Genomic DNA, 21,873 nt, shown 5'->3' with positions numbered 1-21,873 from the left:
AGACCTGGTAGACTACTTTTAAAACAAAACACGTACTATTCGAAGCAACATCCCAACATCAACCTGCAAAATTCCATCAACAGGCCCAGTTACTCCCTCTGCTACCCTCTGCATCTTCCATCCAGCCACTGAGAATGAAGTTTCTTCCTTACTATCTTCTTCACGCCTCACTACCTGCCCGCTCGACATTATCCCTTCTCATCTAATACCCTCCCTATCTTCCACCCTCACTCCTGCTCTTACCCACATCTTCAACCTATCTCTCTCTACCAGCTCATTCACATCTTCTTTCAAACACGCAAAAGTAACTCCCATACTCAAAAAACCCTCCCTCGACCCTAATTATCCTGAATGCTACTGCCCCATGTCACTGCTTCCACTAACATCAAAACTCCTTGAAAAACTAGTTTCCAATTGCCCACTTACTGTCTGTCAACTCCTTGCTTGACCTCCTGCAATCCGGATTCCGCTCCAAACACTCAACTGAGACTGTCCTTACCAAGGTTACTAACGATCTTCTCTCTGCTAAAAATACTGGCCACTACTCTACACTCATCTTACTTGACCTCTCAGCTGCCTTCAACACAGTTGACCACCCCCTCCTCCTACAGACCCTTAGCTCTTTTGGCCTCTGTGACACTGCTCTTTCCTGGATTCACTCTTATCTTTCTCACTATTCTTTTTCTGTGTCATTTCCTGGTGACTCCTCCTCTCCAATGCCTCTGTGTGTTGGAGTACCTCAAGGATCTGTTCTGGGTCCTCTACTCTTCTCCATTTATACTTCTTTGCTGGGTAAACTTATCAACAGTTATGGCTTCAAATATCAATTCTATGTTGATGACACCCAGATCTACCTCTCCACCCCTGTTCTCTCTCCCTCTGTCCTTTATTATGTCAGCGACTGCTTATCTGGTATTTCTTCCTGGATGGCCTCTCACCCCCTAAAGATTAACATGTCCAAGACTAAGCTCCTTCTTATCCCCCCTTAAGCTCTACGCCGACTTATGACTTCTCTATCCCTGTTGACAGCATCACCATTTCCCCATTGCCCCAAGTCCACTGCCTCAGAGTTACACTTTACTAAAATCTATTCTTCGCCCTTCATATCCAATCGCTTTCTACATCCTGCCACGACTATCTACGCAATATTTTCAAGATTCAACCTTTTCTGTGCGCTAACACCACAAAGCAAATAATCCACTCCCTTGTTATTTCCCGACTTGACTACTGCAATAACCTACTTACTGGCCTTCCTCTTTCCCACCTCTCCCCCCTTCAATCCATCCTAAATGCCTCTGCCAGGCTGATCCACCTTTACCGTTGCTCTGTATCTGCTGCACCTCTCTGCGAGTACTGTCATTGGCTCCCCATTCACAGCAGAATTAATTTCAAAATTCTCACCCTTGCATACAAAGTGCTCACCAACACCGCTCCCCTCTACCTATCCTCTCTAATCAACAAGTATATTCCAGCCCACCCACTAAGATCCAACAATGACCTGCTCCTTGCATCTACGACTATCACCTCTTCTCATGCTAGACTGCAGGACTTCTGTCATGCAGCACCTACCCTCTGGAACACTCTCCCTCGTGCTGTCAGGCTTTGCCCTAATCTTTCTTCCTTTAAATGCTCTCTGAAGACTTTTCTGTTCAGAGAAGCCTACTACCCAACTCAATAATATTTCTCTTACCTAACAACATTTCACTCATCTAACTCTGCATTAACATCTTTCTCAATCTTGCAGTCTTCACCTCCTGTTTCTCAACCTCCTACCCTTCTATATTGTAAGTTCACACATGAATAGGGCCTTCAATTTGTCAAGGTATCTGTGAATGTCAGTAGATAATACATATATATATATATATATATATATATATATATATATATATATATATATATAAAGTAAGATAAAATAAGTATACAATCTATCAAATATTACATTTGAAGATGCTTATTTTATTACTGGACACATTCTGTGTATTGCAATTCTGAGATCATGAGACATTAGATGCCTGGCTGACTACACCTCAAAGTTCAATCCTCCTCCACTCAATATGCAAAATTACACAGGAGAGAACAAAGGATTTAGACCATTGTATACATAAGGCCGTGGGCCACTTCAAAGTAAATGTTAACATATGGAGCCCTCAGATATATGCCCATAAATGTATTTCCTGCCCAAGATGAATAATAAAACTCACAGGTCCCATGTAAGGAACAGATGGTCCCTCTATAGGAATAAGGGAATACACAGACATTCTCAAAAGATGTGGCTCATACCATCTAGGTATAAATTAGCCCCTGCGAAGTTTCCCATATGCAGCTCCCAGATGAGTCAGCGTTTCAAGTAAGAAATAGCAGGAAAAAACAGAGAGACATGTTTATATGCTGAAAGCATATAAGAATTTAAATCTTGATTTTAAAAAGAGAAGTTAGAAATTCATCTATATGAACTGTATAATTCTCCAAGATTTAATTGACTATAAATATCTATATATGGATATGGAAAATGCATGTCAGATTTGTCATAGATTAAATAACAATTGTAATAATCCAATTTTAAAATATATATAACATATTTTTGTTTTTCTATCTTCCAGATGGGGCTAATAGATGCTGATACAGGATTGCCTAAGTCATATCATATGGTTATGCACTAAATATTTATATAACTTTAAATACATCTCTCAAAATATTATAAGTAGAATGTATAGGAAGTCTATATAAATATTTTCTATTTTAACATAGAATTGATAATACTAGTGTGTGATCTCAAATTTTATGTTTTCAATTATATTAAATGGGATATATATGCTGATCACATAGTTTATTAATATCATCAGACAAAAGTGAATATACTAAATATACATATTACATGATATAGTTTACTGTTAGCAATGTTAAAAATGAAACTGTTTGTCTTTGCTGCCCCCGATGGCCTAAATCCAGTATTACAGCCAAAAGGCATTTGGCTGTTGAAAATGAAACTTCTCAGTAGCCAATCAGGGAGGCGTCTCCAAAATAACCAATCAGGGAAAAGCATCCGAAGGGCCTATCATCCCAGTTTCACCAATGATTAGAATAAAAAGGGTGGGGTTATATCGCGTGATATAACCTCAGGCAAGAGAAAGAAAAGGTGGGCTGCTGAGTTTTTGACTGAAAAACTGTTGCCTTGGAATCCAGTCTCTGACGTGCAAATCTGGGCCTAATTTTTCATCCATCTTGCAAAAATTTACCTCTTTTAATTTATGAGGTGAAATTGGACTTATCAGAGAAAAATTGAAACATTAATTTGGTTATTTGGGTAAAGTATAAATTTTTTTTAAGTATATTTAATATTTTAAATCAAAGGCTATAGTTAGATTACAGTCAGTAATTTTAAAAGGGCACAATTTGTATTTTAAGCTCATGTTCATAGTCCTGTGTAGTTTAACTAGTCATTATTGCTAAATAATTTATTTACTAGACAGGGATTTACACTCCAGATTTATAAGTCAGTCATTACAGTGAACTCTTTCAGAACTGTACATAAACTGGTTATTGTGATTAAATCCCTGGTAGTTATAAATTAAGCATAGTAAATTGGTAATCCATATTGGACATTGAACTAGAGTTATTGGTAATAACAGAAGATTCTGGTATTTTGTTGTGGTATTTTAATGTGCTCATTGTAAAGGTATATGGTAAAGGTATATTTTTATGATCTTTGTATAGAATATTATAATAGCATAAGTGTGGATAATTTAATTCATAATCTGATTTCCTATAAATATAATTAACTTTAACTAATATAGAATTTAGGAATAAAATATTGATTTTAAATGTTTCGTATATGCATTTTATTGGGGGTTCATTTTAACCCCTTAAGGACCAAGGCCATTTTTCAATTTCTTTCCCTTAAAGGGACATTATACACTCATTTTTTCTTTGCATAAATGTTTTGTAGATGATCTATTTATATAGCCCATAAAGTTTTTTTTTTTAAAAAAATGTATAGTTTTACTTATTTTTAAATAACATTGCTCTGATTTTCAAACTCCTAACCAAGCCCCAAAGTTTTATAAGAATACTGACGTATACCTACTCCGGCTTGCTCCTGTTTGTGTAAAGGTTCTTTTCATATGCAAAAGAAGGGGGAGGGGGGAGTGTCTTATTTGCCACTTGCAGTGGGCTTTCCAGCTACCTTTTCAACAGAGCCAAACTGACAGCTTCTAAGTAAGTTTTTAAACCATTTTATACAGGATTTTTATATCAGTATCTGTGCATCTTATTCTTTATAGTAGTGTCTATTACATGCAGTTATATGAAAATGAGTGTATACTGTTCCTTTAAGGACCAGGGCTATTTTTACATTTCTGCGGTGTTTGTGTTTAGCTGCAATTTTCCTCTTACTCATTTACTGTATACACACATATTATATACCGTTTTTCTCGCCATTAAATGGACTTTCTAAAGATACCATCGTTTTCATCATATCTTATAATTTATCATTAAAAAATTATAAAATATGATGAAAAAATGGAAAAAAACACACTTTTTCTAACTTTGAACCCCAAAATCTGTTGCACATCTACAACCTCCAAAAAACACACATGCTAAATAGTTTCTAAATTTTGTCCTGAGTTTAGAAATACCCAATGTTTACATGTTCTTTGCTTTTTATGCAAGTTATAGGGCAATAAGTACAAGTAGCACTTCGCTATTTCCAAACCATTTTTTTTTCAAAATTAGCGCTAGTTACATTGGAACACTGATATCTGTCTGGAATCCCTGAATATTCCTTGACATGTATATATTTTTTTTTAGTAGACATCCCAAAGTATTGATCTAGGCCCATTTTGGTATAGTTCATGCCACCATTTCACTGCCAAATGCGATCAAATAAAAAAAATCGTTCACTTTTTCACTAACTTTTTCACAAATATCAGGTTTCTCACTGAAATTATTTACAAACAACTTGTGCAATAATGGCACAAATGGTTGTACATGCTTCTCTGGGATCCCCTTTGTTAATAAATAGCAGACATATATTGGCTTTGCTTTTTGGTAATTAGAAGGCCGCTAAATGCCGCTGCGCACCACATTTGTATTAGGCCCAGCAGTGAAGGGGTTAATTAGGTAGCTTGTAGGGAGCTTGTAGGGTTAATTTTAGCTTTAGTGTAGTGTAGTAGACAACCCAAAGTATTGATCTAGGCCAATTTTGATATATTTCATGCCACCATTTCACCGCCAAATGCGATCAAATAAAAAAAGTTAACTTTTTCACTAACTTTGAGTTTCTCACTGAAATTATTTACAAACAGCTTGTTCAATTATGGCACAAATGGTTGTAAATGCTTCTCTGGGATCCCCTTTGTTCAGAAATAGCAGACATATATGGCTTTGGCATTGCTTTTTGGTAATTAGAAGGCCGCTAAATGCCGCTGCGCACCAAACTTGTATTATGCCCAGCAGTGACGGGGTTAATTAGGTAGCTTGTAGGGAGCTTGAAGGGTTAATTTTAGCTTTAGTGTAAAAATCAGTCTCCCACCTGACACATCCCACCCCCTGATCCCTCCCAAACAGCTCTCTTCCCTCCCCCACCCCACAATTGTCCCCGCCATCTTAAGTACTGGCAGAAAGTCTGCCAGTACTAAAATAAAAGTTTTATTTTGTTTTTATTAATTATTAAAAAAAATATATATAATATTCTGCTGTGTAGGATCCCCCCTTAGCCCCCAACCTGCCTGATCCCCCCCAATGAGCTCTCTAACCCTCCCCCCACTAACTATTAGCCACCATTTTGGGTACTGGCAGCTGTCTGCCAGTATCCACTTTGCATAATAACTTTGTTTTATTTTTATAACCCTAACTTTTTCTGCAGTGTAGCTGCCCCCCTCCATACCCTACACCCTCCCCCTCCCAGATCATTTCCTAATCACCCCCAGATCACTGCTCTTCCGCACCTACCACCCTCTCCCACCAAAAAAAACCCCCAGCATTGCCAGCAACTGTCTCGCTTAGATTGCGGGTGCGCACGCACGCGCACCCGCCCCTCAACGTCAGCGCGCGCTCCTGCGCATACCCGGCATGAAGTATAGCCGGAAGGAACTTCCCAAGTGATGGGCCGCCCACCCACCTCCCTTCAATGGCTCCCACCCACCAACGATCGGCACCATCACTGGCCGATGCAGGGAGGGCCACAGAGTGGCTCTCTCTGCATCGGTGTGCCTAAAAAGGTATTGCAGTGATGCCTCAATATCGAGGCATCACTACAATACCTTGAAAGCGGCTGGAAGCGATCAGGATCGCTTCCAGCCGCTTTAAACCCTTAACGACGTACAGGGTACGTCTCTGGTCTTTAAAGACCAGTTTGTGTAAGACGTACCCTGTACGACATGCGTCGTTAAGGGGTTAAAGAATAATTATTAAATAAATTGTATTATAACCCAGCTATATACTGACATATTATTTGGAGGTGCTGCAGTAGATGATTATTACATTTATCACATTGATATAATATATTTGTAGTAAAGAGAAATTATTAAAAAAATTGAAAAATTAATCTAAAAAAAAAATTATTTTATTTTGTGATTAAATATTTTAAAATTAATATTAATATCTTGAAATATTATTAAAATATTTTTTTTAAAAAAATTGATTACAAAAATAAATTTTTCATATTTCAAAATTAATATTGATATTTTGAAAATATATATTTTTTTCTCTTGTTGGTCAAAATTGTGTTAGCGTTTTAATTTAACTAAATACTAAGCCAATATAATAATGTCTGCTACTAGAAGTGAATCAATTAATTCCATACATGGTGTTGAAATATGTTCCCCAAAATCGCCCGTTAGTCAGGCAGAAACACTTAACACAGAAGCCATTTCTCACCTTAAAAATAAATTAAATATTAGAGGGCCATAATATCCAAATGTTTAAACACTTAAAAGTGGTGCAGTATTGCTGTAAAAAAGCTGACTAGAAAATATCACCTGAACATCTCTATGTAAAAAAGAAAGATATTTTACCTCAAAAGTTTCTCAGTAGCCACATCCCATTGTAAAGGACTTCTAAGCAGCATATCAGTATGTCTGTTACGGGAGAGCGGAAGGAGCGAGCTTTCGTGCACACTCATGTTATTTCCCTATTCAGTGTAAGGAAGTTTACAATGAAATCTCATGAGAGTTAAGTGAAATCTCATGAGATCACAGTAAAATAGTTTATGACCTCAGCACTGTTAAAAGGCAAAAAAAACGAAAACCGAAATAACAAAAAATGCTATTTTCGGCCGAAACTTTCTGCGGACGAAATTTCGGTGCATCCCTAGTTAAAAGGGAACCAAAACCTGGTCCCGAAATTGTGGCAGAAACAAGGGTGTCACCTAGCCCCCAAAATTTGGAGTCTAACAAGAAAACTTATGCGGAAGTGGCACGAGAAAACAGGCCTTCCCCACAAAGTGTAAAACTCCACCCTTCCCCCATCACGGGCCGAGGTGCAGAGAGAATATACTCAAAATGGGGGGCATACCCAGGTAAATAATTATCCCAAAAGAGATGAATACTCACAAGGTAATCGGTATACCCGTAAAAATAAATACCAAAAGTGGGGAAAATACTCTCAGGGTAACCAGACACCCCAAGTAAATAGTGCTCCCCCAAATATTAATGCTGAACAAGTTGAACCCCAAAGACAACCATGTGAAAATAGGAATAATAGCTATGATTCTGAGGGATCCCAAGGATCCAGGAATCAATACCCTGGGACATCAAAAAATTGGTCCATGGGTAAAGATAGCTTCTCCATTCAAGTGGGCCAACTCATATGAGTCAAGCTTTGACGACTCAGAACCCTAACAATCCTTTTTTAGGGGTACAGCCAGTGGTCAGCAGCAGGCCACAGGCACAGTCATAAATACTGCAGTATTACCTGAAAGAGAGGGAAGAGGAGAGGAGGAGAGGACCGGTAAGAATGAGAGTTCTTCTGCATCAGGTAACATGGCATATACAGGTAACATGTGGCAAAGCCCACAATTGTGTAATCATGCTAATTTTATGTGTGAATTGGTAGAAACTGCAGGGAGATATTATGTATTAGCTGAGCTCTAGGATTCAGTTACCAACCCTATCATGGGATTAATTGATCCTGGATCTCAGGCAACTATTTTATACCACCGGTACTACACATAGCTAAATGAGCAAACACCCCACAAACCTAAAATAAAAGAATTTGATGGTTCACTAATAGGTGTTGGGGGTGACGCTCTCAAAGTCTACGGTATGGCATGGTTAAAACTAAGGCTGGGGAACTAGGTAATAAAACACCCTGTCATTATAGTGGATCTGCCAACTGATCATTTGATAATTGCTAGTGATCTCCTGAAACGGTTAAGCACCATAATTGATTGCATAAATAATGTAATTTGGTCACAAATAAAAAGGCCTATTAATTATCAGCGGTCCGGTATATCTTGCACATGACATAACTGGTGGAAGAGAAGCCAGATGCTGTGGAGATTAATTTCAGGAATGACCTCTATACCTGAAATCACTATCCTACAAATAGATGATCAGACTCCTTTAAGTGGCTCTGATGGTAATATTTTTAAAATTTCGCCTGGGAAGATAGCAAATGTATTAACCATATCTCTCCACAAGGGGGATCATAAAATCTCTAAAGGGGGAGGCCACACTCAATACCTCACAGGAATTGAGAAAGTTAAAGATTATCTATTTATCCCTATGCAAGTGCATGACCTTGAAAAAACCAAGTATACCAAATTGAACTTAAAACAGGAAGCTAGCTACATAAGCAAAAACTTATTAGTGCAGATAGCTGAACCTAAAGTGATTAAATATCTTTCTTCCCAAGACCACTGTGTCCACGGCCTAGATGACAGGTCTGAAAGCTATAATGTCACTGGCATCCAGCAATGGGTGGTACCCACCAAGTTCAGAGGTCTCATGCTTCAACATGCCCATGATGCTCCCACATCTGGCCATTGTGGTGCCAAATTAACGTATGAAATATTGGGTGATTACACCATCTGGCTGCATATGTTCAAGGATGTTCAAACCTACTGTCAAGGTTGTTTAATCTGTCCACAGTGCCAACCCACTGCGCCAATGCATAGAGCGCCATTGCAGAAAAGGGGGATGGTAATGCCATGGTCAGATATACAAATTGATTTTATTGGTCCAGTAACAAGGTCATCTAGAGGTAACAAATACATGTTAACAGTGACATGCCTATTCACCAAATGGGTAGAATGCATCAGTGCACCTAACAATAGCACCGAAACATGCACAGCATTGCTCATCAACCACGTGTTTTCCAGATTTGGTTTACCCCAGAGAATCGAATCCGATCGGGGAACCCACTTCACTAGTGAAGTGATTACCAAGATGTGGAAAATACTAGGGGTTAAAAGGAAGCTCCATATTGCATATAGAGCTGCCTCTAGTGGTGGTGTAGAGCGCTACAACCAGTCTATTGTGAAAATACTCAAGAAATTTGTAAGTAAAACAGGTAAGGACTGGGATGTAAAATTACCTTTAGTCCTTATGGCATTAAGAGCAACCCCAAGTAGTGCTACTAAGATGTCATATTTTGAATTGATGACTGGTAAAAGAATGGTTCTACCTCAACATTTACTGTATCGCACCTCAGACCAGAATTAAATAAATGCTGCCACTACGCATCAGTATGTAGAAAACTTAATAAAGCATCTGCAATATGCTTTTGCATTTGCTCAAAGAAACATAGAGAAGTCCACAACTGCCATTAAAACTTATTATGATCTAAAAACTTCCAAAAAGGAATATAAAATGAATGATAAGGTTTATCTTTATAATTTTGTAAGAGATCAGGTTAAGGAGAAGAAATTTCATCCATCATGGAAGGATCCTTTTGTCATTACTAACAAAATATCTCCAGTTGCCTATAAAATTAGGATACCTAAAAATGATACCTTTTAGGATAAATGGGCCCATATTAGATCCCAACTACAAGTCACAGAGGGAGAATGAAGTGTCATATCCCCCAATGCACTAAAGAAATATTGTAGTTTAAAGATACCTAGCTAATGAGCATAAGGGCTCAAAAATAACAGACTCTCTTCATAGAAGGCTGTCTATAATACATACTGTCAACACACTCACCAAGTACCACTGACATTAAGCCAACTCAAATACATATGTCCTACATCTATTTAAAATTGGAAGGGGGAATTATGTCAGGGTATCTGTAAATGTCAGTAGATAATATATATATATATATATATATATATATATATATATATATATATATATATATATATATATATATATATATATATATATATATATATATGATAAAATAAGTATACAATCTATCAAATATTACATTTGAAAATGCTTATTTTATTACTGGACACATTCTGTGTATTGCAATTCTGAGATCATGAGATATTAGAAGCCTGGCTGACAACACCTCAAAGTTCAATCCTCCCCCACTCAATATGCAGAATTACACAGGAGAGAACAAATGATATTAAAAATTGTATAAATAAGGCCAGTGGGCCACTTCAAAGTAAATATTAACATATGGAGCCCTTAGATATATACCAATAAATGGGTTTCCTGCCCAAGATGAATAATAAAACTCACAGGTCCCATGTAAGGAACAGATTGTCCGTCTATAGGAATAAGGATATACACAAACATTCTTAAAATATTTGGCTCATACCATCTAGGTATAAATTAGCACCTGCAGAGTTTCCCATATGCAGCTCCCAGACGAGCCGGCGTTTCAAGTAAGAAATAGCAGGAAAAAACAGAGAGACATGTTTAAACCTATGAGTGCTGAAAGTATATAAGAATTTAAATCTTGATTTTAAAAAGAGAAGTTAGAAATTCATCTATATGAACTGTATAATTCTCAAAGATTTAATTGACTGTATAAATATCTATATATGGATATGAGAAATGCAATTCAGATTTGTAATAGATTAAATTACAATTGTAATAATCCCATTTTAAAATATATATAACATATTTTTGTTTTTCTATCTTCCAGATGGGGCTAATAGGTGCTGATACAGGATTGCCTGCATGGGGTGACCTAAGTCATATCATATGGTTATGCACTAAATATTTATATAACTTTAAATACATCTCTCAAAATATTATAAGTAGAATGTATAGGAAGTCTATATAAATATTTTCTATTTTAACATATAATTGATAATACTAGTGTGTGATCTCAAATTGTACATTTTCAATTATATTAAATGGGATATATATGCTGATCACATAGTTTATTAATATCATCAGATAACAGTGAATATACTAAATATACATATTACATGATATAGTTTACTGTTAGCAATGTTAAAAATGAAACTATTTGTCTTTGCTGCCCCTGATGGCCTAAATCCAGTATTACAGCCAAAAGGCATTTGGCTGTTGAAAATGAAATTTTCCAGTAGCCAATCAGGGAGGCATCTCCCAAATAACCAATCAGGGAAAAGCATCCAAAGGGCCCATCATCCCAGTTTCACCAATGATTAGAATAAAAAGGTGTGGGGTTATATCGCATGATATAATCTCAGGCAAGAGAAAGAAAAGGTGGGCTGCTGAGTTTTTGACTGAAAAACTGTTGCCTTGGAATCCAGTCTCTGACGTGCAAATCTGGGCCTAATTTTTCATCCATCTTGCAAAAATTTACCTCTTTTAATTTATGAGGTGAAATTGGATTTATCGGAGAAAAATTTAAACATTAATTTGGTTATTTGGGTAAAGTATAAGAGATTGTTAAGTATATTTAATATTTTAAATCAAAGGCTATAGTTAGATTACAGTTAGTAATTTTAAAAGGGCACAATTTGTATTTTAAGCTCATGTTCATAGTCCTGTGTAGTTGAACTAGTCATTATTGCTAAATAATTTATTTACTAGACAGGGTTTTAAACTCCAGATTTATAAGTCAGTCATTACAGTCAACTCTTTCAGAACTGTACATAAACTGGTTATTGTGATTAAATCCCTGGTAGTTATAAATTAAGCATAGTACATTGGTGATCCATATTGGACATTGAACTAAAGTTATTGGTTAATAACAGAATATTCTGGTATTTTATTGTGGTATTTTAATGTGCTCATTGTGAATAAGATAAATGGTAAAGGTATATTTTTATGATCTTTGTATAGAATATTATAATAGCATAAGTGTGGATCATTTGATTCATAATCTGGTTTTCTATAAATATAATTCAATGTGTTTATAACTTTAACTAATATAAAAAATGTAGGAATAAAATATTGATTTTAATTGTTTTGTATATGCATTTTATTGGGAGTTTGTTTTAAAGAATAATTATTAAATAAATTGAATTACAACCCGGCCATATACTGACAAATTCCTCCTGTATGTGTTTGTAAATTTTGTCCTGTCTCTTAGAAGTTTTATATTATTGTTTTATTTAAATGAACTCTATCCATGGACAGCGCTGCGGAATATGATGGCGCTTCATAAAGTATAATAATAATAATAATATACATATATAGATATATAAATACATGAATACACATGTATGTAAATATTTATGCACATTATATATAAATATATATATATATATATATATATATATATATATATATATACCCATACACATTTTGGACATTATATATATATATATATATTTACACAGTATCTATAGAATATCTGGTGACAAAATGTCCACAGACAAGTCCCAAAAGCGCTCCCAGCAAAGGAATCTTAACTCCTGCAATATATTGGTGTTTGTAATATAACTTATAAATAATTATAAGACTACAGCCGCCAGTCCCAAAAAGAAAACTAGATAGTTCCCTCAGACTTATCTAAAAACTAGAAATATAGAAAGATATGGGATGGCGCTAAATAGAATACAAACATATACAATGTTTGTCACTAGCAAGCTACTACTAGTGAATAATGATTATTGTTAAATACTGTTATTACTTAAAAGCAACAATATAAAAGTTACTAAGATTAATTACTATAAAATTTAAAACATAAACAGTGACACATACACCAAGCAATTATACCAGGCACATACGAAACCACAAAAAATCACATAAAATATATAGAAAGAAAAACATATAAATACATTTAGAAATAATTCTTATCAAAGTCCACATATAGAAAAAACTGTGTCAGGTGAAAAGTCCTCAATCCAAATAAGTGAAATATGTCAGAAGAAAGTGTTCCACACCCAATCAGATGTACACTTACTTCAGTGATGTGCAGTCACTAGAGGCAGGTGAGGCAGGGCTTCACCTCTCATATGGGCAAAAATATATTTTTTTTATAGGCTTTAAAAAAAAAATAAAAAAAAATATTGCAATTTTTCTTTCCAGCATTTTTTTTCCACAGCTACATGTTGTGCAATGGAGAGGCACAAGCAGGGTTGCCCTCCATTACACAACATGCTGCGCCACCTACTCAATGAAAATGGTTAAGATCATTGCATGACCCATAAGTGCTTATTTGAGGCAGGCCTCTTTGGGCTGACGCAATCCAGTAAGAGGCATCAGTCATGGGAATTTAGGGTTGGGGCTGGATGTTAAATTATATAAAACAAAACAAAAACGGAAAAAAACTACTTTCATTTATTTTGTTGCTGCCCTGTGCAGCTGCCAGCTTTTCCAGTGAAAAGGAGAGTTCAGTACTTCCCCTCCAAGTGCAGTGGAATGTTCCACTGTCACTTCCTTACAGAGCAGGAAGAGATGCAGACTTGCAGAGAGCAGTGTTTTAGCCACATTTTATTAAAGTAAGTTCTGCAACCTTAGATTTTGCTGATAGGGATTCTGTTAGTGAAAATGATAATTTAATAAATGTGGTTTAGTGTTTTTTGTTTTTTTACTCTTTTACGGCAGTTTAAGGATCATTTTTGTATTTTGTTTACTCAAAGTTTACACCCACTACCTTAGCAGTTTGCCTCTGTACTGCACACTAGTTTATAGTCTTATCACTCTCTTAGTGACTTATGAACTCTCTGTAGCTCTGCAACTGAGTTTTCTTACATCTTCCTATTATGCTGTTTGTATGGATGAGTTGTTATTTGACAAGAGTAAGCTAGACCAACAGCATGGTAATGTAAAATGAAACCAAGCAGTTTAGAATGAGTCATAGCAAATTTTCTCCATGGCTCCTGGAGCTATAGTATTTCATTTAAACCAGGGATACCTTAGATTTATGTTGGAGAACCCTGATGTAGACAACAAATAATAATTTATTAATGCTCCCATTCATATGTGCTGTTCTGTTTCAGATATTTAAAATAGATTGTAGACTATTAGCATTTGATAGTCACTTAAAATAAACTACTTAAACATTCAGTGGTGTCTCCCCCATTTCAGTGTTCCCTCTCTCCCCACTTATGTGCCTCTCTCCTCCCTCTGTCTCCCTCTCTCCCCACTTATGTGTCTCACTCCCCTCTGTCTCCCTCACTCCCCACTGTCTCCCTCACTCCCCTCTGTCTCCCTCACACCCCTCTGTCTCCCTCACACCCCTCTGTCTCCCTCTCCCCCTGTCTCTCTCTCCCTCTCCCCCCATATCTCTCTCCCTCTCCCCCCGTCTCTCCCTCTCCCCCCGAGTGCTTTTCTGTGTTTCAGTCTACCTTTCATATATTTAATTAATGAATTGGTGGTGCCATCTGAGGATGTGGCTTTATTTAAAGGGGTGGGGTCAATTTCACCAGTGGATCAAGACATTTTTATATTTACTGAATAATTAAGGAATCTATAAGCATAATTTGCAGCATTAAAGTAAAAAGTATGTTTTAAACATATTTTAATGGGCCTGGATTTCTAGATCTCATAATCAGAGCAAGCATTTTGTTATCTGGCAAGAGTTTCTGTTACAATCCTTTAGACTAAAATCAGATGTTTACTAAGTTGACCAGTTTTCCAAGACACCATTTAAAGGGACATGAAACCCATATGTTTTCTTTCATGATTTAGAAAGAGCATGCAATATTAAATAACTTTCCAATTTACATCTAATATCTAATTTTCTTCATTCTTTTGATATCCTTTGTTGAAAATCATATCTAAATATGCTCAGTAGCTGCTGATTGATGGCTGGACATAGATACCTCATGTGACTGGCCCATCCATGTGCATTGCTATTTCTTCAACAAAGGATATCTAAATAATGAAGGCATATCCTAGCCACTACCTCAACAGCCTCTGATGTCACTGCATGTCACTGACTTACTTTCAGTGCCCTCAATCGATATGAGGTAAGTGAATGGTATATAGTAGTAGTGTCGATCAAGCACCTCCCAAAGTATGGATCAAACAGTCAGTTGGTCACGAATTCCCCAGATTTCTCTGTTTGTAATAACAGAAACTTCCAGTCACCCTTCAATAAACTTCCCCTCCTTATGCAAGCTGTTTTATTCCATAGACCAGGGGGGAAAAAACACAAGCAAGAAAGGGCTAATAGTGTTATATCGTTTATTAGGGTTAAAGCAAAACAAACAGGAGAATATTAAACTCACAATGTTCAACCTCTATAATATGAGGTATATGTACAGTATATATTTACCAATACAATCTTGATACTCCAACAGATAAACAATGTCACAATTCAGTAATTTGGCAAATACGCTGCACAACTGACAAAAAACAATTATCCCTATCAAGGGGAGGCTATCAGCCTCTATAACTTCTAACTTTACGTGTTTCGAAGGGTATGTAAAATCAATAGCTTCCCTTCTTCATCAGAGGTGTCTATATAGCGGTGTGTTTCTCTCTTTTATACACTGCTATGAGGCTTCGATACTTAGCGGGTTGTCCCGTATTTCCGGGAGCGTTCCAGGAATGACATAATCTATGTATGCGTCATTACATTAACCAACCCTTGCACATAGTTTCTTGTATGGTCTTGTGGTCCTCCCAATGTATTGTAAATTACAACTACATTGCAGGAGGTATACCACAAAAGTAGTTTTGCAGTTAACTAAGCTCTTTACTTCACACTTTTTTTCATTAGAAGTGGAACACACTAATTTAGTCGGTTTATTCCCATTATACATGTGTTCACAGGAGACACAATTGAGTCTATTACACTTGTAAAAACCCATTGTGCCTGTTGTCAGCCAAGTTTTGTTTCCTTCGTGTTCCTTTAATTGACTTGGAGCTATTATTTTTTTAAAATTTGAATTTCTCCTAAAAATACAATTGGGTTTTGGACCTATCTTTTCTCGTAAGAAGTCATTTTATTTTTTTTTAAATCCCCCAATATTTTCTAATAATTTGTTTGACTTCCTCTGAGCCTTCACAAAATGTTGAGATACAACTAGTATGTTTCTTTTTCCTAGTTGTTATTATTTAATTTATTTTTTTTCTATTTCCAATTCATCCTTATTAACCTCTTTCTTTACAATTTTCTTATAGGCAGTGTCAATCCATGCTTTTTTATATCCTTTTTCTAGAAATGTATTCCTTAAATTATCGGACTCTTTTTAAAAATCCACCGGAGTAGTGCAATTTCTTTTAATTCTTTCAAATTTTCCCACGGGTATATTTTTTATCCAAGTGGAGTGATGACCACTCGGCGCATGGATATACCCATTACTGTCCATTTCTTTGATATATAGTCTGGTCTTAATATCACCATTTTGGTGGTATAGGACTAAATCTAAAAATGCTATCTCTGTTCTATTGTATTTCTCAGTGAATCTTAGATTCATGTCATTGTTATTTAGATATAGAATAAAGTCCTTCAATTTTTCTTCCTCTCCTTTCCAGATCAAAATAATGTCATCTATACATTTGGCCCAACTTACTACGTTTTCCATATATGGGTTATTTTTCCAGATATTTCTCTCCTCCCATTATCCCATATACAGGTTGGCGTAGTTGGGGCAAATTTAGTGCCCATAGCTGTGCCGCCAACCTGTAAATAGAATTCACTTTCAAAGATTTTTTTCCAGAATGAAGCATATAGCCTCTAAAAGGAATTCTTGCTTGTTCTGGGCCAGATCGGTCATAAATCTTAACCAAAATTCTATTGCTTTCATGCCCAAAGTATGTGGGATGTTGGTGTACAATGCCGTCACATCTACTGTCACCCAAAAATAGCATTCATCCCATTTTAGTTTTGCCATTTTTTTTATTGCATCTGGAGTGTCTTTGATATAAGATTTCATTGTCGGTACAATCGACTGCAAATAATAATCCACATATTCTGACAAGGGCGAGGTGAGTGAATAGATCCCGGAGATTATAGGTCTCCCTGGAGGATTCACAGCATCTTTATGTATCTTTGAAAGGTGATAATAGATAGCTGTTTTAGGGTCTTTCCTATTTAAAAACATAAATTCATTATCATTTAGAATACCATTATGTTTTGCAGTATCCAATAAACTGGTTTACTGTAGTTGGAATATACTAGTAGGATTTCTGGATAATTTTTTGTATGTTATGTCATCATCCAACAATCTTTTAGCTTCCTTCACATAGTCATTCCTATTTTGGATGACTACTCCGCCCTCTTTGTCTGCTTCTCTAACCACGATGTTTACATCCTTTTTTTTAAAAAAAATCCAGTTCCATTTTTTTTTTTTACTTAAATGATCATGTTTTATTTTATAGTTCTTACAGTATTCAGTCTTAAATAATGTCCTATCCATTAATTGTGAAATACAGAAGTTATGTTTAAAATAATACACCTTAGATCGAAATAAAGAATGTACATATGCTGTATATAATTTAATCTGGGGATACCATGTTCCTGTGGAGCGTGAAAGAAAATTGGCTAGGTTCAAATAACCAGCGGTGCGTCCATGACAACAAGTTGCTATGTGCAACGGGTTGATTAACATAATGACGCATACCTAGATTACATCATTCCTGGAATGCTCCCAGAAACACGGGACAACCTGCTCAGTATCGAAGCCTCATAGAGGTGTTTAAAAGAGAGAAACACACCACTATATAGACCTCTGATGAAGAAGGGAAGCTATTGATTTTATATACCCTTCGAAATGCGTAAGGATAGAAGTTATAGAGGCTGATAGCCTCCCCTTGATAGGGATAATTGGTTTTTGTCAGTTGTGCAGCATATTTGCCAAATTACTGAATTGTGACATGGCTTATCTGTTGGAGTCTCAAGATTGTATTGGGAAATATATGCTGTATATATACCTCATATTATTGAGGTTGAACATTGTGAGTTTAATATTCTCCTGTTTTTTTTGCTTTAACCCTAATAAATGATATAACACTATTAGCTCTTTCTGGCTTGTGTCCCCCCCCCCCCCCCCCCCCGGCTTGGATACGGATGGGAAGTTTATTGAAGGGTGACTGGAAGTTTCTGTTATTACAAAAAGTGAAATCTGGGGAATTTGTGACCAACTGACTACTTGATCCATACTCTGGGAGGTGCTTGATCAACACTACTGCTATATACCATTCACTTACCTTATATCGATTGAGGGCACTGAAAGTAAGTGTACATCTGATTGGGTGTGGAACACTTTCTTCTGATATATTTCACTTATTTGGATTGAGGACTTTTCACCTGACACAATTTTTTCTATATATGGACTTTGATAAGAATTATTTCTAAATGTATTTATATGTTTTTCTTTCTATATATTTTATGTGGTTTCTTATGTGCCTGGTATAATTGCTTGGTGTATGTGTCACTGTTTATATGTTTTAAATTTTATAGCAATTAATCTTAGTAACTTTTATATTGTTGCTTTTAATTAATAACAGTATTTAACAATAATCATTATTCACTAGTAGTAGCTTGCTAATGACAAATATTGTTTATGTTTGTATTCTATTTAGCACCATCCCATATATTTCTGTATATATATATATATATATATATATATATATATATATATATATATATACAGAATATATATATATATTTATATATAATCATACGCATTATAGCCCTGCCATTCAAAAATCTTGTCATATCACATATATCTGTATCCACTTTATTACAACGTATTTATGTTTTCTTTGATGCATATTTTTTTAACACTTACTCTTTATGCAAGGTTTCCACTCGTGCTAACCTGACATACGCAAATTTAGTTTGCCCTTGAGCAGACACGTTTACTTTCAACTTGGTTCTCACGAGCACACCACTTGTAATCTGGCCCATAATATTACAAGATTATTTTTCCTGTTCTAGAAATATACGTTGGTGTAATTATTCATTTTTACTAGTTTCAACTCAATCAACACAAAACAATCAGAGTAACGTGACATTTTAGCAACAGTATAATTACTTACTCTTCCAGGAACTTGTTTGCACCTAAACCGTCAATTAGATTATAGAACTGAGTGTTGTCATCATCTACCATTTTCTGGGTGTTTTCCTCCCATTTTGCTTGATAAGAATTTCCAAACTCTAGTTCCTCGGTGGGTTCTCCATAAGGTTCATTCGTTTGGGATTTGTCTCCAAATAAAAAATGACCTGAAATGTTACGAACATTTAGATGTCCTCATTCAGTTAAATGAGATTAGCTTCAAAATGTACACAGTGCAGTAAAACAACTTTGCAGTATATTTTCATTACTTGCTCCCATTTTATGTAAACTTTAAAATTGAGATTCTTAGAGCTAGAAAGGGACACTGCAGACTTCCAAATGCTAACCCTGCTACATATATATATGTCATAATTTGGCTTAAAGGGACACTGAAACCAAATTTTTTTTTTCATGATTCAGATAGAGCATGAAATTTTAAGCAACTTTCTAATTTACTCCTATTATCAAATTTTTGTTCGTTCTCTTGCTATCTTTATTTTGAAAGCAGGAATGTAAATTTTAGGAGCTAGCCCATTTTAGGTTCAGCACCATGGATATCGCTTGCCTATTGGAGGCTTACATTTACCCACCAATAAGCAAGCATAACCCAGGTTCTCAACCAAAAATGGGTCAGCTCCCATGCATCACATTCCTGCTTTTTAAATAAAGATAGCAAAAAAACAAAGAAAAAATAATAATAGGAGTACATTAGAAAGCTGCTTATAACCACTGCAAAACAATACACTTTATACTAATATAATGACCATGGCAAGTTTTGTCTTATCTGCCAAATAAGGCAGGTGATGGGTGGAATGTGGCTATTGAAAAACAATTGCAGCAAGAATTGCAGCAATTCTAGCAAGAGAACTATCTTGTAATTACAAGCACAGAGAATACGAGTTTTGCGGTAACAGGGGTGCGTTGCTAATGAGCATTTTTTTCCCACTGCTCACTTAAGACAACGCTGGTATTACAGGTTTTTTTAAACCCGGCGTTATCCGCAAAAAGGTGAGCGAAGAGCAAAATTTAGCTCCACATCTCACCTCAATACCAGGGCTGCTTACGGTAGTGGTGAGCAGGTAAAACGTGCTCATGCACGATTTCCCCATAGGAATCAATGGGGCAGAATCGGCTGAAAAAAAACCTAACACCTGCAAAAAAGCAGCGTTCAGCTTCTAACCCAGCCCCATTGATTCCTATGGGGAAATAAAAGTTATGTCTGCACCTAACACCCTAACATGAACCCCGAGTCTAAACACCCCTAATCTTACACTTATTAACCCCTAATCTGCTGCCCCGACATCGCCGACACCTGTATTATATTATCAACCCCTAATCTGCCACTCCGGACACCGCCGCCACCTACATTATCCCTATGAACCCCTAATCTGCTGCCCCCAACATCGCCGAACCCTACATTATATTTATTAACCCCTAATCTGCCGCCCCAATGTCGCCGCAACCTACCTACAATTATTAACCCCTAATCTGCCGCCCCCATCGTCGCTGCTACTATATTAAATTACTAACCCCTAAACCTAAGTCTAAATCTAAGTCTAACACCCCCCTAACTTAAATATAATTTAAATAAAACTAGATAAAATTACTAAAATTAAATAAATTAATCCTATTTAAAACTAAATACTTACCTGTAAAATAAACCCTAAGCTAGCTACAATAAAACTAATAGTTACATTTGTATCTATCTTATGGTTTATATTTATTTTACAGGCAACTTTGTATTTATTTTAACTAGGTACAATAGTTATTAAATAGTTATTAACTATTTAATAACTTCCTAGTTAAAATAAATACAAATATACCTGTAAAATAAATCCTAACCTAAATTACAATTACACCTAACACTACACTATCATTAAATTAATTACCTAAACTAACTACAATTAAATACAATTAAATTAAATAAACTAAAGTACAAAAAAAAAAACACTAAATTACAGAAAATAAAAAAATAATTACAAGAATTTTACACTAATTACACCTAATCTAATCCCCCTAATAAAATAAAAAAGCTCCCCAAAATAATAAAATTCCCTACCCTATACTAAATTACAAATAGCCCTTAAAAGGGCTTTTTGCGGGGCATTGCCCCAAAGTAATCAGCTCTTTTACCTGTAAAAAAAAAATACAATACCCCCCAACATTAAAACCCACCACCCATGCACCCAACCCTACTCTAAAACCCACCCAATACCCCCTTAATAAAACCTAACACTACCCCCTTGAAGATCACCCTACCTTGAGCCGTCTTCACCCAGCCGGGCACAAGTTGTCCTCCAGAGGGGCAGAAGTCTTCATCCGATCCGGGCAGAAGATGACCTCCAGATGGGCAGAAGTCTTCATCCAGGCGGCATCTTCTTATCTTCATCCATCCGGAGTGGAGCGGGTCCATCTTGAAGCCAGCCGACACGGAGCATCCTCTTCTTCCGACGACTCCCGACGAATGAAGGTTCCTTTAAATGATGTCATCCAAGATGGCGTCCCTTGAATTCTGATTGGCTAATAGGATTCTATCAGCCAATCGGAATTAAGGTAGGAAAAATCCTATTGGCTGATGCAATCAGCCA

The 21,873-nt window shown here is 36.0% G+C and overlaps 1 protein-coding gene across 1 annotated transcript in view; it reads right to left on the bottom strand.

The window, feature by feature from the left end:
* CRACR2A (calcium release activated channel regulator 2A) overlaps positions 1–21,873 on the bottom strand; it is a 499,417-nt gene that overhangs the window by 252,208 nt on the left and 225,336 nt on the right. The window contains exon 5 of the mRNA XM_053718747.1: positions 19,269–19,452. Within this exon, the coding sequence (XP_053574722.1) occupies positions 19,269–19,452 (184 nt within the window). The remainder of the gene's footprint in view (positions 1–19,268; positions 19,453–21,873) is intronic.

This window comes from Bombina bombina, chromosome 6 (assembly GCF_027579735.1).
Source record: "Bombina bombina isolate aBomBom1 chromosome 6, aBomBom1.pri, whole genome shotgun sequence".
NCBI classification, from domain to species: domain Eukaryota; kingdom Metazoa; phylum Chordata; class Amphibia; order Anura; family Bombinatoridae; genus Bombina; species Bombina bombina.
The sequence above is the reverse complement of the archived record's forward strand: the minus strand, read 5'-3'. Positions and strand labels throughout refer to the sequence as shown.